The 22626-nt window shown below is 35.0% G+C and overlaps 1 protein-coding gene across 2 annotated transcripts in view; it reads left to right on the forward strand.

The window, feature by feature from the left end:
• Positions 1-22626, forward strand: part of WDPCP (WD repeat containing planar cell polarity effector) — a 264105-nt gene that overhangs the window by 153482 nt on the left and 87997 nt on the right. For both annotated transcript variants that reach the window (XM_047781958.1, XM_047781956.1), the window contains exons 11-12: positions 11513-11701; positions 14838-14961. In XM_047781958.1, coding sequence (XP_047637914.1) covers positions 11513-11701; positions 14838-14961 — 313 coding nt within the window. The remainder of the gene's footprint in view (positions 1-11512; positions 11702-14837; positions 14962-22626) is intronic.

A 22626-nucleotide genomic window follows, 5' to 3' on the forward strand; every position in this document is an offset into this window, starting at 1 on the left:
AACTTGAAAACATAGACAAGTAAATACATTTGAAAACCTGTTATAGGATTTGGCTCTGTGATACAAAGTTAAGTTTTTAAAGACATTGCAGTGTTTGTTGAATAGCTGTAGTCAACTTAAAAAAAAAAAAAAGTATCTATTTGCCCCTGAATTTGAGCACATGAAATAAATCTAGTAAAACAACTTGGTTTACTTGAAATATATCAGGGATATAATGTAAGGGCTATGTTCCTTCCATATAATAAAAATGCAGCTAAATCCATTCATGATGTTAATATTGTTCAGGAAAAATATAGTTGGAATCTCATTTATCATAAGATAATCCAGTTCTACTTTGCCTGACTACATGTTTAACAGTTGTAAGTCTCCTTACACAACACTTATTAAAGTGGATGTTAGATGTTTTGCATGTCTGTTAAAACTCTCTCTCTCTCAATTACCCAGTTACCTGTCAAACAGAAGGCTGTCTGCTGACATATACCTAGGTTCTCTTCAGCCCTCCCTTGTGGGCCTACTCATAACAGCTTTGCAAAAAGCACAGCTTTCTCTTCCTATCTCTAGCACATTTGCCTGCTTACTAAAGTAAACAGGCTCTCAGTGTAGGGATTTAGAGGGCTTCCTGCTAATTGCCAGCTTGTAAACTTAATTGGACCATCTCCCTGGGCACTGTTCCTAAATCAATTAGGCAATGAGTTGGCTGTCACCTCTTTTTCCCAAGAAGGTCTCTTGGAAGAGAATTATCCAATAGAAGTCAGGCATTCAAATGAAAAGGTGATAACTTCTGCAACTGACATTTATTATTTAAATTTTATTTTCAGTTAGTTGACTCAAGTTTTATAGAATAGGGACATTTTATAGTCTTAGAGACTTTTTAAAACATCTAAAGATGGAGTTTCCCAGGATTTTTGAAAATGTATTAGAAGATTAGTGTTTATTACAGATTATTTATTTTTCCTAGGAAGAGTAGATTCCTTGAAACAGTAGATTCCAGCTAATGATTTTTTTGTTTTTTTTAAGAAAACCCTGTTTAAAGAACAGATTTTTCTTAGGATCTGCTACTAAATACATCCAAAAATTTTAATATACTTCTTGAATTAACACAGTGCTGATTCTGGGCATCCATGTGGAATTTTCATGTATAATTCAAGTTACTGCATATATAAACAGGTAGTTGCATGTGCAGTTTCCCCACTAGGGAACATTTATGAAATTTTTTTCATATGCTTGTTATGCAAGCCTTTGGAAATTTTGACATGAAAGGTGTAGCTTACAATTTAAGAAGCTGAGATAGATCATAGTTTAAAATAGAATGCTGTCATATATAAACGCATCAGTGGCTGCTGCCAATATGCTAAGATTTTTGGAGTTTGACTCAGGTCAGTTAGTGTCGTGTTGAAGGAACACTGTTGCAAGCCTAGACCTTCCATTCTAAATCCTTAGAATCAACACAAATGTCTTAGAGGTTAAAAGGCCATCACTGCTGTTAGTAGAAGAATACCAAGAACATGTTTACCTCAGTAGGGAGCTTCTAGAAGTGTCACCCTCCTACATGGAAGCAGTGTGTAATCAGAATTTCTTGACCTGACAATCTTTATCCATATTTCCACATACATAGACTGAAATTAAATTTAAAAGGAGTCCCTAATTATACTACTGAAATGTTAAACCTTTCCCATTCTCATCAGTTCCTTTTCCAGTCTTCACTGTGCTCTTTAAACTCATGTGATCAGCTCCTTGCTCTGTCAACAGAGAATTACCTTTTAACTGCCACTTCAGTAAGTTTATCTACTCCTCACCACCCATCCAACAACTTACCTACATGTACGTAAATCTTTTACTTTTCAATTCAGCAGAAAAGGAGCCTTTCTTCTTGTCCAAGACTAGTTCTGCCACTAGTTTCCACTCTGGATCCCACAACATTCCCTTTGACACCTTGATTCGGTCACCTTTCCTCTCCCTCCATGAATCTTGCTACATCAGCAGGTACAGGCCCAAGCCATACTGTAAAACAAACAAACATGCATACATCTCTTCAAAATTGTATCCCTTCTGCTATTATTCAAATGTTCACCTTTCTTTCATGGTCAAAGTCATTGAAATAATAATGAACACTGAATTTCTCTGCTGCTTTTCCTCTCATTCATTCCTCACAACACCACCTTCTGGCTCTTGTCTCCATTTTTCTCCTAGAAAAGGTCACCAGGGATATCCTACTTGATACACATATTTCTCTATGTTACTTGAGGACTTTTCAGCATTTGATGGTTGTTGACCACATCCACCATCATAGAACTCTCATCGTACTTGCCTCCTATGGCTGCTGATGCATTTTTTCATCACTTATTTATGTTCTTGTGCCTCCTCATGAAAATGTTGAGGCTCTCTAAGCTTCCATTTTTAGCTCTTCTCCCATTTTACACAGATTGAGAGTTGTTTTTTGTTTGTTTGTTTGTTTGTTTTGTATCCCTTCTCTGACTTTAGCCCAGACCACTCCTATTTCCACATCCACATATTAACTCTTGGCTGTACACAGGTGCCTCACACTTATTATATGCAGACATGAAGTAATCATCTTCCTCCCTGCTTCTTCTCCTATATTCTTCAGTTTGAGGGATGGTACAGTTATTTAGATAGAATCCCGAATCAGAGGTCATGCTAGAGTCCTCCCTCACCCCTAATGCTGTATCTAATCAGTAACCAAGCTCCGTCACTTCTGCCTTCTAAATACACAGTGTGAAAAACACTTCATTCTATTCAGCCTTGCTTTTCATTACCTTAATCTAGACCTTTCCTCTCTTACCATGATCAAGCAGTGGCCCTCTATTTATAATCCCAACCCACTGCTCAATTAATCCCTTGAACTGCCACCAGAGTGCAGATATGGTCATAGATTCTACAGCGTGAAATCCTTCAGTGGTTAATAAGCCCTGTCTGCCTCCCAGGCTTCAACTCCCCAGCTGTGCTGCCCTGGCATAGCTTCCCAGTCACAGCATGTGCTCTCAAATTCCTCCTTTCCATAGTAGTGGTGATAGCGTTCCATCACCTAGAGTGCTCCCACAGTGCTGTCATAGAGCCTACAAAGTTAGGGAAAGGTTAAATGTTCAAGTGATGATATTTAACAAATAATTACAGCTAACTTCTTCATTCTCATAGGATTTTGAAAATCACAGGCTGTGTGTATGGGTGTGCATGTGTGTCTGTCACTCAGTCTAAAAAACAAATACTATGATTTTTCTCTTAGAGCTTTTGTAAGAAGTGTGTGTTCTTCAAAGAGTTGTTTTTAATGAGTTATTTAAATTTTACTTTACCCAGGTGGTAATTGGTGGTAATTTATTGATAGAAAGAAATGTCAGATACTTTATTAGATGCCTCGTCTAAACTAGAACTCATATCATATGAGATGGACAGCATTCTGCTTTCTTCAACTAGAGTGATGATGGATTTTTAAATAAAATTTGAGGTATAGTTTACATAACAAAATCGTACCTATTTTAAATAGCGAGTTTTGTCAAATCTGTATATTGTCATGATAATGACCAAAATCAAGATATAATACATTTCCATCACCCCCAAAATTCTCTCAAGCCCCCTTTGCCATCAGTCCCTGCCTCCCTCAGAGCAAAGTGCATTGATCTGCTTCCTGTCATTACAGATTAGTTCTGCCTTTTCTAGAATTGCATAGAAATAAACCAAAAAAAAAAAACCCCTTTTTTTTTGCTACTTCCACTCAGTATTAGTGTGTGAGAATCTTCCATATATCTATAAATTTTCATTTACATTACATTACCTATATTCCATTATATAGGTAAATCGCAATTTGTGTATCTTTTCACATGCTGATTGATGGACCAGATTTAAGCCAATATCACTGAAAATGCTACGTACTTTAACGTACTAGTCTTTGTATGGAGATCTATTTTAATTTCTCTTGGAAAAAACCTGGGAGTAGAATGGGTAGGCCATATGCTAAGTGTATCTTTAAGTTAAAAAGAAACTGACTATCTTGGAGTTCCAGTTACTCCACATCCTCACTAACACTTGGCATTAATGGCCTTTTTAATTTTAGCCATTCTAGTAGGTGTTTAGTGGCATTAATTTGCCTTTCCGTGATGACTCTTGGAGTTGGGCATCTTTCTGTGTGCTTATTTGCCAAAAACTTTTCTGATGAAGCATACCTTCAAATATTTTGTCCAAGCTTAATTGGATTATTTATTTATTACTGAATTGTAAGAGCTTTTCTATATTCTGAATACAAGTCTTTTGAAGGATGTTAGTATTTTGAATATTTTCTTCCATCCTATAGTTTACCTTTTCATTTTCTTAACTGTGTTTGGGTAGCAGAAGTTTTTAGTTTTGATCAATGTTAATTCTTAGATTTTTTTAATTTTATGGCTTGTGCTTCTTATGTCCTATCAAAGAACTCTTTGTCTAACCCTTTTTCTTCTAGAAGTTTTATGGTTTTAGTGCTTACAAATTAGGTTTATTGTCTAATTCAAGTTAATTTTTTGCATATGGTGTGAAGTATGAGTTGAAATTAATTTTTAATATGCCTATTCAGTTGTTTCAGCATCAATTGTTGGAAAGTTTATCCTTTCTCCATTGAATTACTTTGACCGTGTGTTTATGTGTCTATGAAGATTCTATTCTCTTCCACTGATCTATATGTCTGTAGTTCAACGAGTACCACATAGTCTTAATTACTGTGGCTTTACAGTAAGTGCTAAGCCAGATACTATTACTCCTCCAACTATATTCTTCTTTTTCAAAATTGTTTTGGCTACTCTAGATCCTTCAAATTTCTATGTGAGTTTTGAAACTGACTTATCACTTTCTAGAGAAACACCTCATAAAACTTTGAGATTATGTTTTATCTGTAGATCAATTTGGGACGGAATGACAGTTAAACAGTATTGAGTCTCCCAATTTATGAACACAGGATCTCTGTGTATTCAGGTCTTCTTCAATTGGAAGTTGTTTTATAGTTCAAAGTGTATAATCTTGTACAGAGTTTGTTCATGTTTTTGGATGCTATCGTAAATAATGTTTTTAGTTATAACTTTTAAGGGGTCTTTGTATCCTGCAACCCCATTAAACTCATTTCTTAGTTGTAGTAACTTCTTATTGTAGATTACTTAGGATTTTCTACCTAGATAGCTATGATAACTGCAATTAAAGACAATTTTTGTATATTCTTATACAACTTGTATGCCTTTTTATTTTGTTTTCTTCCATATTTTACTACCTAGGATCTCCAGTACAGAATTAAATAGAAATGGCAAGAGAGGATATCCTTGCTTTGATTTTGTTCTTAGAAAGCTTGTAATCTTTTACTGTATGTATGATATTATTATGTTGTAGAAGCCCCTTCCATTCCTAGTGGCTGGGACATATTTTGAGTGGGTGTTGAATTTTTTCAGCAGCTTTTTCTGCATCTATTGAAATGATTATATCTATTTTATAGTTATATAGTGGAATATATTGATTAGTTTTCAGATGTTTCAGCGACCTTGCATTTGTGGGATAAATTTCTCTTGTTCATGATGTATTATCTCTTTAATAAGTTACTGGATTTGCTAATATTTTTAAGGATTTTTGTATCTGTTTATGAGAGATAGTGGTCTTTAGGTTTTTTTTTTTGTAATGTTTTTGTTATTTTTGGTATCAACGTAATGTTGATACCAGTAGAAGAATTGGGAAATATTCCCTCCTCTTATATTCTGAGTTGTGTAGAGGTGGTATTTCTTCTCTTATTCTTTGAGATAATTCACTAGTAAAGGCATCTGGTTGTGTGTGGATGTGTAAAGGTTTTTTAACTACAAAATCAAATTTAGATAATATAAATTATTCAGGTTATCTAGTCATTTCTTCTTGAGTGACCTTTGATAGTTTGTATCATTCAAGGAACCCATTTCATTTAAGTTACAAAGTTATTTCTATCTATAGAAAGTAACTCATATTACTTATTATATTTTAATGTCTGTAGTGTTGTGATTATTCTTGATATCAATATTGAGATTGCGTCTTTCTCAATTTAGGCAGAAGTTGGTCAATTTTACTGATTGTTACAAAGAACCAGCTTTTGAGTTCATTGATTTTTATTATTTTTCTTTTTTAAAATTTTTAAATGATTTTTATTTTTTCCATTGTAGTTGGTTTACAGCATCCTGTAAATTTCTACTGTACAGCATAGTGACACAGTCACACATATATATAGACATTCTTCTTCTCACATTATCCTCCATCATGATCCATCACAAGTGACTAGCTATAGTTCCCTGTGCTATACAGCAGGATCTCATTGCTTATCTATTCCAAAGGCAATAGTTTGCATCTATTAACCCCAGTCCATCCCACTCCCTTCCCCTCCCCCTTGGCAACCACAAGTCTGTTCTCCAAGTCCATGAGTTTCTTTTCTGTGGAGAGGTTCATTTGTGCCATATATTAGATTCCAGATATAAGTGATATCATATGGTATTTGTCTTTCTCTTTCTGACTTACTTCACTCAGGATGAGAGTCTCTAGTTCCATCCATGTTGCTATTTCATTTTTTATGGCTGAGTAGTATTCCATTATATATATATATACCACATCTTCCTAATCCAATCATCTGTTGATGGACATTTGGGTTGTTTCCATATCTTGGCTATTGTGAATAGTGCTGCAATGAACATGCAGATGCATGTGTCTATTTCAAGGAAAGTTTGGTCCGGATATGGGCCCAAGAGTGGGATTGCTGGGTCATATGGTAGTTCTGTATTTAGTTTTCTGAGGTAACTCCGTACTGTTTTCCGTTGTGGTTGTATCAATTTACATTCCCACCAACAGTATAGGAGGGTTCCCTTTTCTCCACACCCTCTCCAGCATGTGTTATTTGTTGACTTGTTATTGATGGCCATTCTGACATATGTGAGGTGGTACCTCATAGTAGTTTTGATTTGCATTTCTCTAACAATCAGTGATGCTGAGCATTTTTTTCATGTGCTTGTTGGCTATCTGTGTATCTTCTTTGGAGAGATGTCTATTCAGATCTTTTGCCCATTTTTCTGTTGGGTTGTTGGTTTCCCACTCTCACCATGTTTATTCAATATAGTATTAGAAGTCCTAGCCACAGTAATCAGACAAAAGAAATAAAAGGTATCCAGATTGGAAGAGAAGAGGTAAAATTGTCACTGTGCAGACAACATGATACTATGTATAGAAAACCCTAAGGACTACACACAAAAACTACTTGAGCTAATCAACAATTCAGCAAAATAGCAGGATTAACATTCAGAAATCGATTGCATTTCTATACTAACAATGAAATATTAGAAAAGGAATATAAAAATATAATACCTTTTAAAATCACACCCCAAAAAACTAAATACCTTGGAATAAACCTGACCAAGGAGGTGAAAGACTTATATGCTAAGAACTATAAAACATTAATCAAGGAAATTACAGAGGATTCAAAGAAATGGAGACCATGCTCCTGGATTGGAAAAATTAATATCATTAAAATGGCCAAACCACCCAAAGCAATCTACAGATTCACTATAATTCCTATCAAATAACCCATAACATTTTTCACAGAACTACAATAAACAATTCAAAAATTTATATGGAACCATAAAAGACCCAGAATTGCCAAAGCAATCTTGAGGAAAAAAAAACAAGCAGGAGGTCTACCTCTCCTAGACTTCAGGTAATATTACAAAGCTATGGTAATTAAGACAGTGTTGTACTGGTACCAAAACAGACATGCAAACAAATGGAACAGAATAGAGAACCCACAAATTAACTCAGACACCTATAGTCAATTAATATTTGACAAAGGAGGCAAGAACATAAAATGGGAAAAAGACAGTCTTTTCAGCAAGTGATGCTGGGAAAATTGGACAGCTGCATGTAAATCAATGAAACTAGAACACACCCTCACACCATGTACAAAAACAAACTCAAAATGGCTGAAAGACTTAAATATGAGACAAGACACCATCAAATTCCTAGGAGAGAACATAGGCAAAACATGCTCTGACATCAACCTTACAAATGTTTTCTCAGGTCAGTCTACCAAGACAATAGAAGTAAAAGCAAAAATAAACCAATGGAACCTAGTAAAACTGACTAGCTTTTAAAAAGCAAAGGAAACCATTAAAAAAAAAATTTTTTTTTTTTTTTTTGCCACTTGAGTGTAATGGCCTGATGTGCTATCTCAGTTCCCAGACTGCAGTTGTGAAAGTGCTGAATCTTAACCACTAGACCAACAGGGAACTCCCTCTTTCTCTGCATTCTTAATATGGAAGCTAGGACTATTGATTTTAGACCTTTTTTCTTTTCTAATTGAAATATTTAATGCTAGAAATTTCCCTGAAGTATAACTATAACCACAACTCTATCTTACAGATTTTGATGCTATATTTTATTCATTTAAAAATATTTTTACTTCATGCTTTCTTCTTCGACATGTTGATTATTTAGAACAATGTTGATTCATTTCTAAATAATTGTTTCCCAACATTTGTCTTTTTTTTCCACGTCCTATTTATTTTACTACATTTTGCTATTGTCTATCCCATGAGCTTATTTATACTTTTTTTCTGTATGGTAAAAAAATTTACCTAACAGTGTGCAATGGTGCATCACTCCCCAGCTCCATGTTCACTTATATTGTGTAAGTCCTTGGAGTCACCTCTGGTGGAAGTAGTTATACCACTTCTATTTACCAGCACACTTAAGATATAAGGGGAGTATTTTCTCCTTTGAAAATCTTGGTGTATAAATCCTTATACACTAAAAATAACCCAGGTATCTTTCTGTTTTGACATCTAACTTACTTCTGTTGTTGCTTGGGAACCTATTCTGTATGATTTCAAATCATTTAAATTTATTGAGCCTTGTTTTATCACCCAGAATATGCCTCATCTTGGTTGATCATATATGTGCACTTGACTGTGTAGTCTGCTGTTGTTGGGTGAAGTGTTTTATAAATGCCAATTAGGCCAAATTCATTGATAATTTTTTTTCAAGTATTTTCTATTTTTACTGACTTTCTGTGTATATGTTTTTCACCTAATCAAAGAGAAGTGCTGAAATCCCCAATGGTAATTGTAGATTTGACTTTCTCTCCTTTTAGTTTTATCAGTTTTTGCTTTACTATTTTAGATCACTGTATTAGGTGCAGTTAAGATTGTTATGTTTCTTCATGAATTTTCAGCACTTTATTATAAAGTTAACAGAATTGTAACATAATTCATTTTTTTTCTCATTTGTTTTTCTTTTCTTTCTTTTTTTTTTCTTTTTTTCTTTTTTTTTTTTTTTTTAGGGCCACACCTGTAGCATATGAGAGTTCTCCAGCTAGGGGTCAAATTGGAGCCATGCTGCTGGCCTATGCCACACCCACAGCAATGTGGGATCCAAGCCACATTGGTGACCTACACCACAGTTTACAGCAACACCAGATCCTTAACCCACTGAGCAAGGCCAGGGATCAAACCTATATCCTCACGGACACTGTGTTGGGTTCTTAACCCACTGTGCTACAATAGGAACTCCTGTTATCATTTTAAAAAGAACTACTGCTGTCTCCAGCTTGTGTAATTTCAGAAGAAAAAATTGCAATTATTTATATCTTTGTTTCTCTATACATCATGTGTCTTTTTTCCACTGGCCGCTATTTAAGAGTTTCTCTTTATCACCTTTTGAACAATTCAATTATGATTAAATGTTAGCTTTTCCTCTCAATACGTCAGTTCTTCCTCTTGCTAGAAGTATTGCTTAGGATCTAGATACCGTGAACAGATTTTAGATATTTTTGGTTCTTTCAAAGTCCCTACACATTGATATCTACTGCCAAGGAACCACCCGAATTTATGAGGACTCCCAAGTGCTTGCTTGACTATAGGCTCATGAAGGCTTTTGGACAGTAGCATTTGTTGATTCTACCAACACAGAAAGAATAGTAAAATTTTATTGCTTAATATAATCAGGGCATTTCCCCAGATTCCCTATCAAGTTGAATCCTGCTAGCTATAGTACAAGATCTCATTTTTATGTGACTTGAAATTAGTATGAAGAACTTTAGCATATTTCTCATAAACTGATATATTTTTTAAAGTCTTGAAACTTATAACTATTCCAAGTAAATGATGATGATGATGACAGTAATGAAAAGAATTACAGTAATATATACTTTACAGCTTACAAACAGTAATTTCATGTACATTTTCCCATTTAGCTTTATGACTATTCATACTTAGAAATTTTGTAGATTCACTCAAATCAGTAAACATTTGCAGAAAGAGAAAGATTTTACAGCCATTTTAAAAAGATTTTTTTTAAAACCTTCCTTAAAATCAGAGTTCCTGTCGTGGCTCAGTGGTTAACAAACCCAACTAGTAACAGTGAGGTTGCAGGTTCAATGCCTGGCCACGCTGAGTGGGTTAAGGATCTGGCATTGCCGTAAGCTGTGGTGTAGGTTGCAGATGCAGCTCAGATCTAGCGTTTCTGTGGCTCTAGCGTAGTCTGGTGGCTACAGCTCCGATTGGACCCCTAGCCTGGGGACCTCCATATGCTGTGGGTGCAGCCCTGGAAAAGACAAAAAAAAAAAAAAAAAAAAAAAAGACAAAACAAAACAAAAAACAACAAAACAAAAAAAACTTCCTTAAAATCACTAGTGCTTATTGTCATTTAAGTATGCAGAAACTGTTAGTTTCAAATGAGATCAGCCATACTTAAAAGATAATAAGATGTAACTAGAACAGAATGACCCCTCCTTTGTTTTGTGCTCTTGCTTCTTTAAGAGTGGAAGTGGATTTTCTTGCATTTTAAAAGGATAAGCAAATGTGTTTATGTTGTACCAAGATATTTTATAACAGACTGTAGTTGTGAAAGGGAATCAATAACCAGATTAATCCTCATCATTTCTTACTAATAATTAGTAACAAGGGAATAATCTGTAAATGCCAATTTAAAATAAATTTGTATGTGGTATCTATAATGAAACTATTGAGAGCAGCCATTAATAAAAAAACAGTCTTAAAAACATTTATATAGTTACATTATATGAGTCACAGATACTTGTACTTTTTGACCTCCAAGTATATGGGGCTGAAGACCAGATGCACCTCAGAACTAATGATGCTGATCAGTAAGATTTGTTTTGCATCAAAATTTTGACTTTAAATATATACAATAGAGCCCTAAACAACAGATGGGAAACATTAAGTTATCTCTTATGATTTTTGTAAAAATTCTCATGTTATTCGTTTTCAGCCTAGTTTGATTATATGGAGTATAAACTAGTTAATATGTGCTGAATGATAAACATAAGCTAGATAGAGTTGATAGGTGATATATAAAGATTTGACCACATTGCCATATTACTTTTGCTCCCCCCCCAAATCCCACATTTCTAGCACTTTATGCAAGATATGATCACTGCTTTTTTTCCTTTATAGAAAAGTTAAATCTGTTTTTGTTATTCTAATTTTTATTTTGAAAAGATTCACTTGATTTTTTTTTTTTGTGACAGGTATCTTCACACAAGGACAGCTGGGCCTGCTAGACGTTATCTTCCAGTACATTCACTGTGATGAGATCTGTGAGGCAATAAACATCCTGAGTAGTATGAACTGGGACACTCTGGGCTACCAGTGCTTTATCAGCATGAGTGCCATCATAAACCATCTTCTTAGACAAAAGCTCACTCCAGAAAGAGAAGGTCAGACTTGAAATATATTTCATAAGTGGGTTTTCTATAAACATGAAGGACATTTTGCTGAGTCAGTTATATTTTGAGGATGTTCTGGAGTTGTGTTACTGTAGATTAGAAGACAAAAATGGTTAATGCCCTATTAAACTGATGAAATCGGGTATCGAATAATTATTCCCATGTGGCACTTACTGTGTAGTGTCTGTTAACATAAAGAACTTGTCAACTTTTTTGTGTATACCAATGTTGGAACTCAAAATGCAGTCATCGTACATTTCAGACTAAGTTCAGGTGTGGAATATGCTCAGATTTCAAACTTTGATCAAGAATTTCATATATTCTCTAAGGTATGGAAGACAAGGGACTCTAAACAAAGTCCTTATTTCTCCTTCACTTTAGAAAACTGTATTTTTCTCTTACAACCCAGGTTCTCTGTCTAGACAATAGACTTTATCGCTGGATGTGTGTGTGTGGTGTGTGAGAGAGAGAGAGAGAGCAAGCAAGAAATTTCAGGCCACACTATTCCTTCTTGTTTTCATTCTGACTTAAAGTTCTAATTCCCCTCTCCCTTCTGCCTGCTTGGATTTTCCAACCTTCTATTAGTAAATAATTTTACCATAGGATCTCAGATGTTTAGTGTGAAAGAGAAATAAGACATTGTTTAAAAAAGGAAAAAATATGTGCCACATATAGTAATGAAATTAATTTTTATATTTGCCAGTTATTTGGTATATATATTTTTATAATGAGTAATTTATTTACTTAATGTAAAATGCATCTAAACATTCTTGTATTTGAATCTTCATATATATATATATGTATTTGTATCTTTGCAATAAGCATTAGCATTAATAGTGGGAAATTATGGTCAAGGAGAACTGAGGTAATTTACAAGGTAAGGAAAACAGGAAATATTTCAAAGGGCCTTTACTGAAGAATTTTTTTTTCTACTATTTTCTTTCCATATTTATAGATTTTCTTACTACATTTCCAAAGTAAAAAAAAAAGTCATTTAGATAGAATTCTGTATATAACCTTCATTTTAGTAATTTTGGAGAAGAATAATCATAAGAACATGTTCTTTCAAGAAGTCTGCGTCATGAGACTTGGCCCAACTCAGAGAAGGACCACAATAAATATTTATTTAATGTTAATTGAATGTGCTTTTTGGAGGTAGTCCAACCCATCTATGGAGATTCCAGTACTTCTGCAATGAGAAAATGCCTAGCACAGGGCTTGGCCCACAGTAGGTACTCAATGAATATTAGTTAAAAGTAAAAAGAAGAGTAAAACTTCAAAATTTCAGGGTACTAGGATTACTGTAATATTTCTACTGCAGCATTATCTCAATTATTTCTCAGCATTAGTACACGTTCAAGATTAGGTGCATAGCAGAGGGGAAAAAAGCAGCAGAGTCCCTTAAAAAAGCCTATTACGGCACACATAATCCATGCAAGAGATCCTGAATTTACAACTGAAGAAATACGAGGAAGATAAAATACTGACTCTTTCTTACTCAGGACTCTGAGAGATTGCTAACACCTTAGTGAATTTGTATTGTAAAATCCCTGTGTAGTAAGAAAGATTATTAGGGAATTCACAAATGGGCATTATCAGATTCCTTCCTTAATAAAGGATATTTTCAAGGAACCATATTGGGTAGATAGGGAAATAAAAAGCTTGTGTGATTCTAGGCTATTAAAATAAAATGCTTGCATGATGCTGAGTTATCAGAATATGTACATTTTAAGTAGGTATATACACTTCCCCCCAAGTAACTGCAAAACACATTTGTAAAACATTCAGGAATCTGCTCTATTGAGATTTATTCTGTCTGAATCTGACAAATTTGACATGGTAATTTGTTTTCCTTTTATTAGTGGAACCCAGTGAGTTCTTTCATTTGTAGCTGTGTTGTGGTTATCTTTGAGATCTTCATTTCTGCCTTAAATATCAAGCTGGGCTATCTAATGAATCTGTAACTGTGCTGGGAGTTACACGTATTCCATGTAGGCTCAAACATTTCAGATGTACGAAACATGCTGTCAAGAAAACAAGCAATGGCAAGAGAATATGGCTTGTTTTCACAATAGCATTGCTGTATTCAATTTTAATCTAAATTGACTGCTGCTTTGAAAGAAAATACCCCTAAAGTTCATCTTACTTTACTGTCTAGATTTGAGATTAAAAAAAGAAATTACTAACAGCTTAGCCAAGTCCATAGCAATTACTCTGATGAGGTATTTAATACTTTCAAACCCAAATATGCCAAAAACTAAAGAATTTTGCTAAATAGGGAATCGTTTATTCGACTCAGTGCTAGTAGCATAAAAATCAGTAGAGTCTTACTGTGAACTGTATCCTCATATGACTCTCACCATTGTGGTAATTATATAACTTCCAGGTATCTCTGGGAAGAAACACAACCCCATTGGCATGTTTTGGTAAAACTGTAAAGTAGGCAAAATGGGCCTTTTTCTCCAGTTACTAGCCCTTCGATTTACCGGAACCTGCTCTCCAATCCTTCTTTCTTAGAAGGGTGTCGGTTGACCAGAGGAGATTAGCATGCCATCCCTCCCAGGGGTGTTAGCTTTCACACTTGGACAAAACCAACAGTCTTGTTTAGGGCAGGATTTAGGCAAGGTATAGGGATTTTGTCTCTCTTTAAAGTTGTAATGGGGAGATATTATTACTCCAATAAGGCTATTTTTATTTGTATTTTTTTTTAAACATTGCCAATACCATATTTATGTCCTAATGTAGAAAGGCTAGTTTTCTCCTTTCATCTAGAGAGTAAATGTTGAGCACACTGTGAGTTGATTTTACTGGAAATACTAGTTCAAACTGTGTTACTCTGATGAGTCACTGTTTTAATTACCCATTTGTGGTGAGAGATTGATTCATTATGGATTTCTTCAGTTTTGACAGCTTTTTGTTGCTCAGAGTCATTGTCAGCTTTGCCTCAAGTGAAAGTTTATACACAGGTTTGTTTTTGTACCAGCTGTCATATTTTATTTTCATCTTTCCTGCAACAAGCTCACATTTCATCCAAGTTTGCAAAACCTGACTGACTGCAAACATGAGTATTCTGTTGTAATTGAAGGAGTTTCACTTGTTTTAGTGCTGCTATGTTTGAATTCCACAGCACAGCTTGAGGCAAGCCTTGGAACCTTCTATGCTCCAACAAGACCACTCCTGGATACAACTATATTGGAATATAGAGACCAGGTCAGCAAATATGCAAGGAGATTCTTCCACCACTTGCTCAGGTGAATGATATCTTTGGGTTAATTAGTGTCAGATGAATTACAAGGAACCATCTTCTTTAATTACAAAATACTCTAATTCATAATATGGCTCTCTGTTTTCTAATAGTCCATCTTCTAAGAGAAAAATCATTTCTTGCTATTTTTTATTTAATTTATTCTTATTTTCCTGTTAAGGGCTATATTGGAATGCTGTTGAGGGCTTTTACGAAGTACACTTTAATATAATTCCTCCCTTAATATGAAAGCAAAAAATACCAGCTATGTAAAGTCAGTTTAAAAATATTAACTTCATTGTTCTCTTAGCAATAGAGAAGTGTTTACTTTAATTGTGGCTAAAAATATGAATGTGCTATAATGTTCTGAGACAATCACTGGTTTGCTTTCCTTTTAAAATTACTATAGAAAGATTGCCATTGTCTTCCTGTATAATGTGGAAAGTTGCTAGCTTCACTGTGCCTCATTTTCTTTGCTTTAAGTTCCTTGAATTCTTTTAATCTTAAGGATTATATAAAAATTAGATCATGTCATTGTTCCCATTGTGGCACAGCAGAAACAAATCTGACTACAATCCAGTGAGGATGCAGGTTTAATCCCTGGCCTTGCTCAGTGGGTTAAGGATCCAGCGTTGCCATGAGCTGTAGTGTAGGGCGCAGACGTGGCTTGGATCCTGCGTTGCTGTGGCCTAGGCTGGCAGCTATAGCTCTGATTTGACCCTTAGCCTGGGAACTTCCATGTGCCATGGGTGTGGCCCTAAAAAGCAAAACCAACCAGCCAACAAACAAAAAACATTAGATGATATCAAGAAATTACTCTGAGACAAATACTGTAGAAGTTGAAGGACAAATACGTACAGTATATTCTATATACATAAGGTTCAAAAATGGATGGAAGTGAATGGATGGATAGCAAAAAATAGTTACTTACTTTAAGGTTATATCTAAATATGTCAGTGCTAGAAGTAAAAACAAGGAAGTGATTAGCACAAAATTTAGGATAGTGTGGAGTGGGTTAAGAGAAATAAGAGAGGAACAAACACATGGGAGCCTTCAAGGTATTACTAATGTTCCAGTTCTTAAGTGGGGTATGTATCAGGGACTATTAAAAAGTATTATTCTTTTGGCTAAAGAATAATATGACATATTTTATAACAGCAGTAGCATTTTCAGTTTCATGTACTAAGAGGAATTACTAGAGGTGAATTTAGAGCTTCAGTTTTACTTACGGTATAACCTCTTATAGTTCTTTTTAGCTCAAGTAATTTCATGCATAATCTTGCCTTTTTTTCTCAGAGCAACCCTGTTAAAGGGGGTGTTATCATTTGACAAATGAGTAAACTATTTATAAAGTGGCACTTTGATCTCTACCCAACAGTGAAGGCTTTGGAAAACAGTCTTTTTAGAAGCTGAGAAATGTTAATATACTACATGAGTCATGATCTGCAATTGAATATTGTCTTTTTATCTAAACAACGTTAGTATATACCAGGAGACTCTTCACCCAAAATGAGGCAGTCTTCTATGCATAAACAAAGGACAAAAAAACTGGGACTTGATGTCACATTTATTTGGACTTAGAGCTTTCTTCTTCACCATTACTGTTATTCTGTTTTCCCTGTTTCTAGGGAAAAATGAATGAATTCACTTCTTGCCTGAAGAGCCCAAAAAGATAAACATTATCAAAGCAGACATTGTGGTGGTGTATTCTTGTGGCCTCTCTGTTTTATCAGCATCACATTTTATAGTGCTGCTGGCTTAGGATGCTCATGTCCTACTAGTAGTCATACTGTCTACTAATGTGCAGTTTTTTTGTTCATTGATTGTACTCTAATTTTTGGATGTATTTGATGAGATGACTATTACCATTATTATTAGGCTGTAGCTTTTCTGTGTGGTTATAGCTGGAACTGAATGTTTTCTCTTAGGGTATTTTAGGTTTTTCTTGTTTACTTTTTTTGCATGCCTTGCTACTATTTCAGTTATAGTATTTATTAGTTCTTTTGACAGTAGGCTATTCAAGACGTTATGAAAAAAAGAAGTGTACGTTTAGAAGAAATTGAATGAGATCGTTTAAGTTGGAGCCATTCTTTTGTTTAATCTGCTGCCAAGATGTTCTTCTGCTTAAGGGAAGAGAAAAAGGCCAAATACTTTTTTGTATTTGTGAAGTACTAGAATTGCATTACCTCCTATACTTTGGCTTGTCAGTAATTTTAATACTCTAAAAAAAGTTATTAGATAACGTAAGTCCTAAACAGTAAAAGATCATCATAGAGAATTTTAAATTAAAGTTGAAGAAAAGGAGCACCGTGAAGAGTATAGGGATACACCCAAGATCACTCACTGGTTAAGCTGAGGACTCAGGTTGCTTGAGTCCAGTTTGGACTCTTTTGATAAAGAAGAATAAAATATTCCACTGGCTTTGATTTCAAAAAGTATATAGGGTAAGGTCATAGTATGAATTTGTTATGTAGACAAGTATGCTGTGAGGATTTTTAAAATAAATGTTTTGGTATAGTTTTGTTTTTATCTTGAGAGAAGTCGGTGGACATCTTTTTGTTTCTTGGCCTTTTTTATCTTTAGCACATATGAAAAATTATCTTGACAGCCTACCTTCAAATCCAAGTTAATCTAAACTTTAAAACTTATTTATCGTATCCTTTCCCGATACCTTTTTGTATGTGTTCAAAGTGGTCAGTTTTCATAAAGAAATGCTCCTTATAAATGTAAATTGTTGCTCCTAACATTAAAGCCAGGAAGCAATAGAAGTACAGTCTTAATATGGGAGCTAAATAAAGTGGTTGTTATAATAAAATTTTAAAGACATTATATAGTCTAATTCATAAAATCGGTAAGCTGGAAGAACTTACCTATATAAAGTGTCTTGAAAAAAAAACTCATATCCTTTACTCTCATGCTATCAAAGCTCCAACACCACATATGTGGGTTTTTCCCCAAATTAACCAATGCTCTGACACTAGCTGAATGTTCTACAGTTCATTTCAGTTCTTACACTAACCAGAGTTAATGTAGACCCCACATGTGAAAGGCCTTGTCTTGCAGTACTATCCCTACTTCATATGTCATTCGCCAAGCAATAGATCCCCAGTTAATTAATAGTTAACTCACAACTTTTAAAAACATTTTATTGGAGTATAGTTGACTTACACTGTACCCACACCTTTTTTCTGACTTGGCTACAAATTGGAGTTTTGATAATATACCAGAGTGGCTCACAGAAACCAGAAAAAGAGCTTGCTTACTACTGCCAATATTTTAAAGGATGCAAATAAACAGCCAGATAAAAAGATGCATAGGGCAAGTTATGTGAGCAAGGACTCCAAGCCACCTTGCCTTCTCTAGGTGCACCACCTTCCCAGAACCTCCACATTTTCACCAATCCAGAAGCTCTCCGAACCCCCTCCTTTTGGATATTTGTAGAGGCTCCATTACGTATGCATGATTGACTAAGTAATTGGCCATTCACGATTAATTCAACCCTGGCCCTTCTTGCCTCTTTCCTCCTCAGAAGTCCAGGAGGGGGCCTAAAGTTCTAGCCCTCTAATTATGTGTTTTGTTTCCTTGACAGCCAATTCTGATCTGTAGGGGCTTTCAGAAGGCTCATTAATCTAAACTCAGGTATGGTTGAAAGCTGTGGTTATAAATAGCAAAAGACTTTCACTTTTTTTGGCTCATCACCTAGGAAATTCCAAGGTGCTCCTTTGTCACGAACAGGACAAAAATGTAATATATATTTCTTATTATGAACCACAATATCACAGAAGGCAAATGCAACTTTGCCTAAACTAAGTTCAGAAGGTGATTGTTCACCACTCTGCCTCTATGAAATTGGATAGTCCTCTAGAACTACTGAATAGGGAAGAATTAACAAGAACTTTTCATTATAAACAAATTGAAACTAGAAGAGGAACTCTTATATTTGATGAAATAAAAGGGTAAACATTTCAAATGAATGTGCCGCATATAAAGCTTTACTAACATGGAAATATGGTATAAAAGGATTAATAGTTAATTCATTTCACTTTTAATTTCCCCTCTTAAATGTAAGTGTTGTTTGCTGACTCAAATGGTATTATATAATTGTGGGGCAGAGTCATATTTTTAAAAAGATTATAAAATAGTAAGTAAAATGTTTGGAAAAAGAGCTTTATTGCCTACAAAGAAAAATATGTGTATGAAGTATTGTGGGGAAATGTATGGATGTTTGCATTTTCCTTGGCACTGCAACAAAAAAGATGAATTGATGGAAAGAAAGGGAGATGGATAGATAGGTGATAAAACAATACTGTAAAATGATGGTAGAATCTAGGTTGTAAAAATATATATTAACTTTCTTAGATGTTTAAAATTTTTATAACATGTTGGAGACTATGTATTATCTTGGAGTCATTATAACTTTCACTTCAAATTCAGAAAAAAAAGCTAGTCTTTTATAATTGGCTCATGGCTTATGTAAAATTTTAGGCAAAAAGAAATTGTTTTGTAACTAATGAAGTTGTCAAGCAATTTGATTTCTAAATGTTTTTTTTAATTTAACTTTTTACTAATGGAGCATGTACAGTAAATAAAACAATTATATGAAATCAGTTCAAAGACCCTAAATACTAAAATAGTTACCTAAGAATATTTAGAGAACAAGAATGAGCTGCAGAAGAAACTTCTTTGTGAGGTCATGTATTTAATGGATAATATATTTAAAATATATGGTTGAGCTGGCAGGAAACTAAGAGAAACACTCAGAAGTTGAAATGACAAGGATGCTTGATTCCACAAGAGTAAGCAAAGTCAAAGTTTGCCTTGAGGGCATCTGCTGGCACCTGGCAGTGAAGTTCTTGGTTTATACAGGCTATGTACTCAGAAGATTGGAGACAAAGCCTAAGGCTCAAGCAGAGTGGGAGATTGGATCAAGGATCCACACATCAATCTAGGACCCTTGAAGGGCAGCATCTTCCCTGAGAGAACTAGAAGGAAGGAAAGCATGAGATGCAAAAAGGAATGGTGGGCAAAAATAACGTTGTGGGAACCTAAGCAAAAACTGATCGTATAAAACATAAACACTAATGTCTAAGTCAGGTGGTTAAAAATTAAGATAAAATCCTAGACAAGGACAACATATAAATAAGAAGAGGGCTAAAGAAATTAAAGCATTCTAAGATTCTTGGCTTTTCTAGAGGAAGGTAGAGATACTTATTAATACTAGGTTTTTTTTTGTCTTTTTTTGTTGTTGTTGTTGCTGCTATTTCTTGTTTCTTGGGCCACTCCCGCGGCATATGGAGGTTCCCAGGCTAGGGGTCGAATCAGAGCTGTAGCCACCGGCCTACACCAGAGCCACAGCAACGCGGGATCCGAGCCGCGTCTGCAACCTACACCACAGCTCACAGGCAACGCCGGATCGTTAACCCACTGAGCAAGGGCAGGGACCGAACCCACAACCTCATGGTTCCTAGTCGGATTCGTTAACCACTGTGCCACGACGGGAACTCCTTAATACTAGGTTTTATTATGTAAAAGGTGCATGGTAGGATTTCTAGGCTAGTCTCTTAAAGAAGAGAAATAAAGTATATAACTTTGAAAGAAATATAGTGAAAATGTTGGGTAAGAAAAAATATTCAACTCAAAAGACTAGAATTAGGGGAGGGTACAGCATGCAGGGAGAAGAAATAGAGAAAAAAAAAGATGAAAAAGAGAAACACAATAAGGTAGTAGAAATGAATTTTAAAGATCAGTAATGATTGTCAATGTAAGCAGGTTAAAATTTTCATTTACTGAGATTGTTGAAACAGGCTTTTTTCTGAAGGTTAACAAAAGACATCTAAAACATAGAAAACTTAAAAGCTAGAGAATGGGAAAATATATACTAGGTCAATACCAAAAAGAGTGCTAGTAATGTTATATAATTAGTCTTTAAAGCAAAACCATTAGTAGAGATTACCAGGGATCAGTATCAACAGAAAAAGCAATTCTCCAGGAAGATAGACCCATTCTCAATGTAATGTACCCATAAAATAAAAATTGACAAGTCCCCTGTCATAGTTAAAGATTTGAATTCTCTGGTTAACGAATCCGACTAGGAGCCATGAGGTTGCGGGTTCGATCCCTGGCCTTGCTCAGTGGGTTAAGGATCCAGCATTGCCGTGAGCTGTGGTGTGGGTTGCAGATGCAGCTCAGATGCTGCGTTGCTGTGGCTCTGGTGTAGGCTGGCAGCTACAGCTCCGATTGGACCCCTAGCCTGGGAATCTCCATATGCCACGGTAGCAGCCCTAGAAAAGGTGAAAAGACAAAAACAAAAAGATTTGAATTTTCTTTGTGTGTTGATAGATTGAGTGAACAAAGTTTCAGTAAGGAAATAGAGGATATGAACAATATAATTAAAAGCTTGATTTAATGGATATATATACAGTACTGTATACAACTGGAGACCATACCTTTTTTCACCAACAAACAAAAATATTTTACAAAACTGACCATGTTCTAGACCATAATGTCCATGAAAGTTTCAAAGGATCGGTTGTATTTACTTCGTAGTTAATACTGAATGCCACATGCCAGGTACTACTGTTAGAGTTAGAATATAGAAATGAGCAAATACACACAATTATGGCATCATAAAGTTTACATTTAGTGAAGGAAACATTATGTAAATAAGTTGGTAAAATGTATAGAATGTTAGGTGGTAATATATACCCTGAAGGAAAAAAAGCAGGGACAGGAACTAAGTAGTATTGGGTGGTGAGGCTTCCCTAAGAAGGTGAAAAATGAGTTAAATCCCAGCAGTTTGGCTGGAGCTATGAATGAGAGGCAAAATAATAAAAGATTGGGTCAGAGGGGTAGCAGGTGGCCTGGTAATACAGAACTTTTGTTGGCTGTTGTAAGGAACTGGGATTTTTCTCTAGAATAATAGAGGAAGCCACTAGATGATTTGGAACCAACTAGTGAATGAATCACTCAGATTCTGTGTTGAGAATAGACCTTTGAAGGCTAAAAGCAAGGAGACTATTTGGGAGGCTAATGCAATAATTGAATGAGAAATGATGGCCATTTAGAGCAGATTGGCAGCACAAGGAATGAGGATATAGTGCATGAATTTTGGATATTGAAGGTTAGGCTAATATCATTTACTGACAGATTTGACAAAGAATATGGCAGAAAAGTTAAGGATGACTTCAAGTGTTTGGATCTCAGCAACTGGGAAAATGGAGTTGTTATTGACAGGACTGGTAAGACTGCAAAAAGAATAGGTAGTGGGAGGAGGTCAGGAGTGGTTTTGTTCTTTTTTATGGCTGGGTAGTATTCCATTGTGTATATATGCCACATCTTAATGTGTGACTGGGTCACCCTGCTGTACAGTGGAAAATTAACAGAACACTGTAAGCCAGTTATAATGGAAAAAAAAATCATTATAAAAAAAAGAGTGGTTTTGAACATGTTGAGTTTAAATGAACTCAGAAGTGAATTCTGAGACAATCATAAAAGGAAATAAATAGCTTTAAATGTTTATATTTGAAAAGAAGGGCTCAAAATCAAAGAGCCATGTAATTTAAAACATTATTTATAGTAGCCAAATATGGAAGCAAACTAAGTGTCCATCGATAGATGAATGGAAAAAGAAGATATGGTGTATATTACAGTGGAATATTAGTCATAAAAATGA

This window comes from Phacochoerus africanus, chromosome 5 (genome assembly GCF_016906955.1).
Source record: "Phacochoerus africanus isolate WHEZ1 chromosome 5, ROS_Pafr_v1, whole genome shotgun sequence".
Taxonomy (NCBI): domain Eukaryota; kingdom Metazoa; phylum Chordata; class Mammalia; order Artiodactyla; family Suidae; genus Phacochoerus; species Phacochoerus africanus.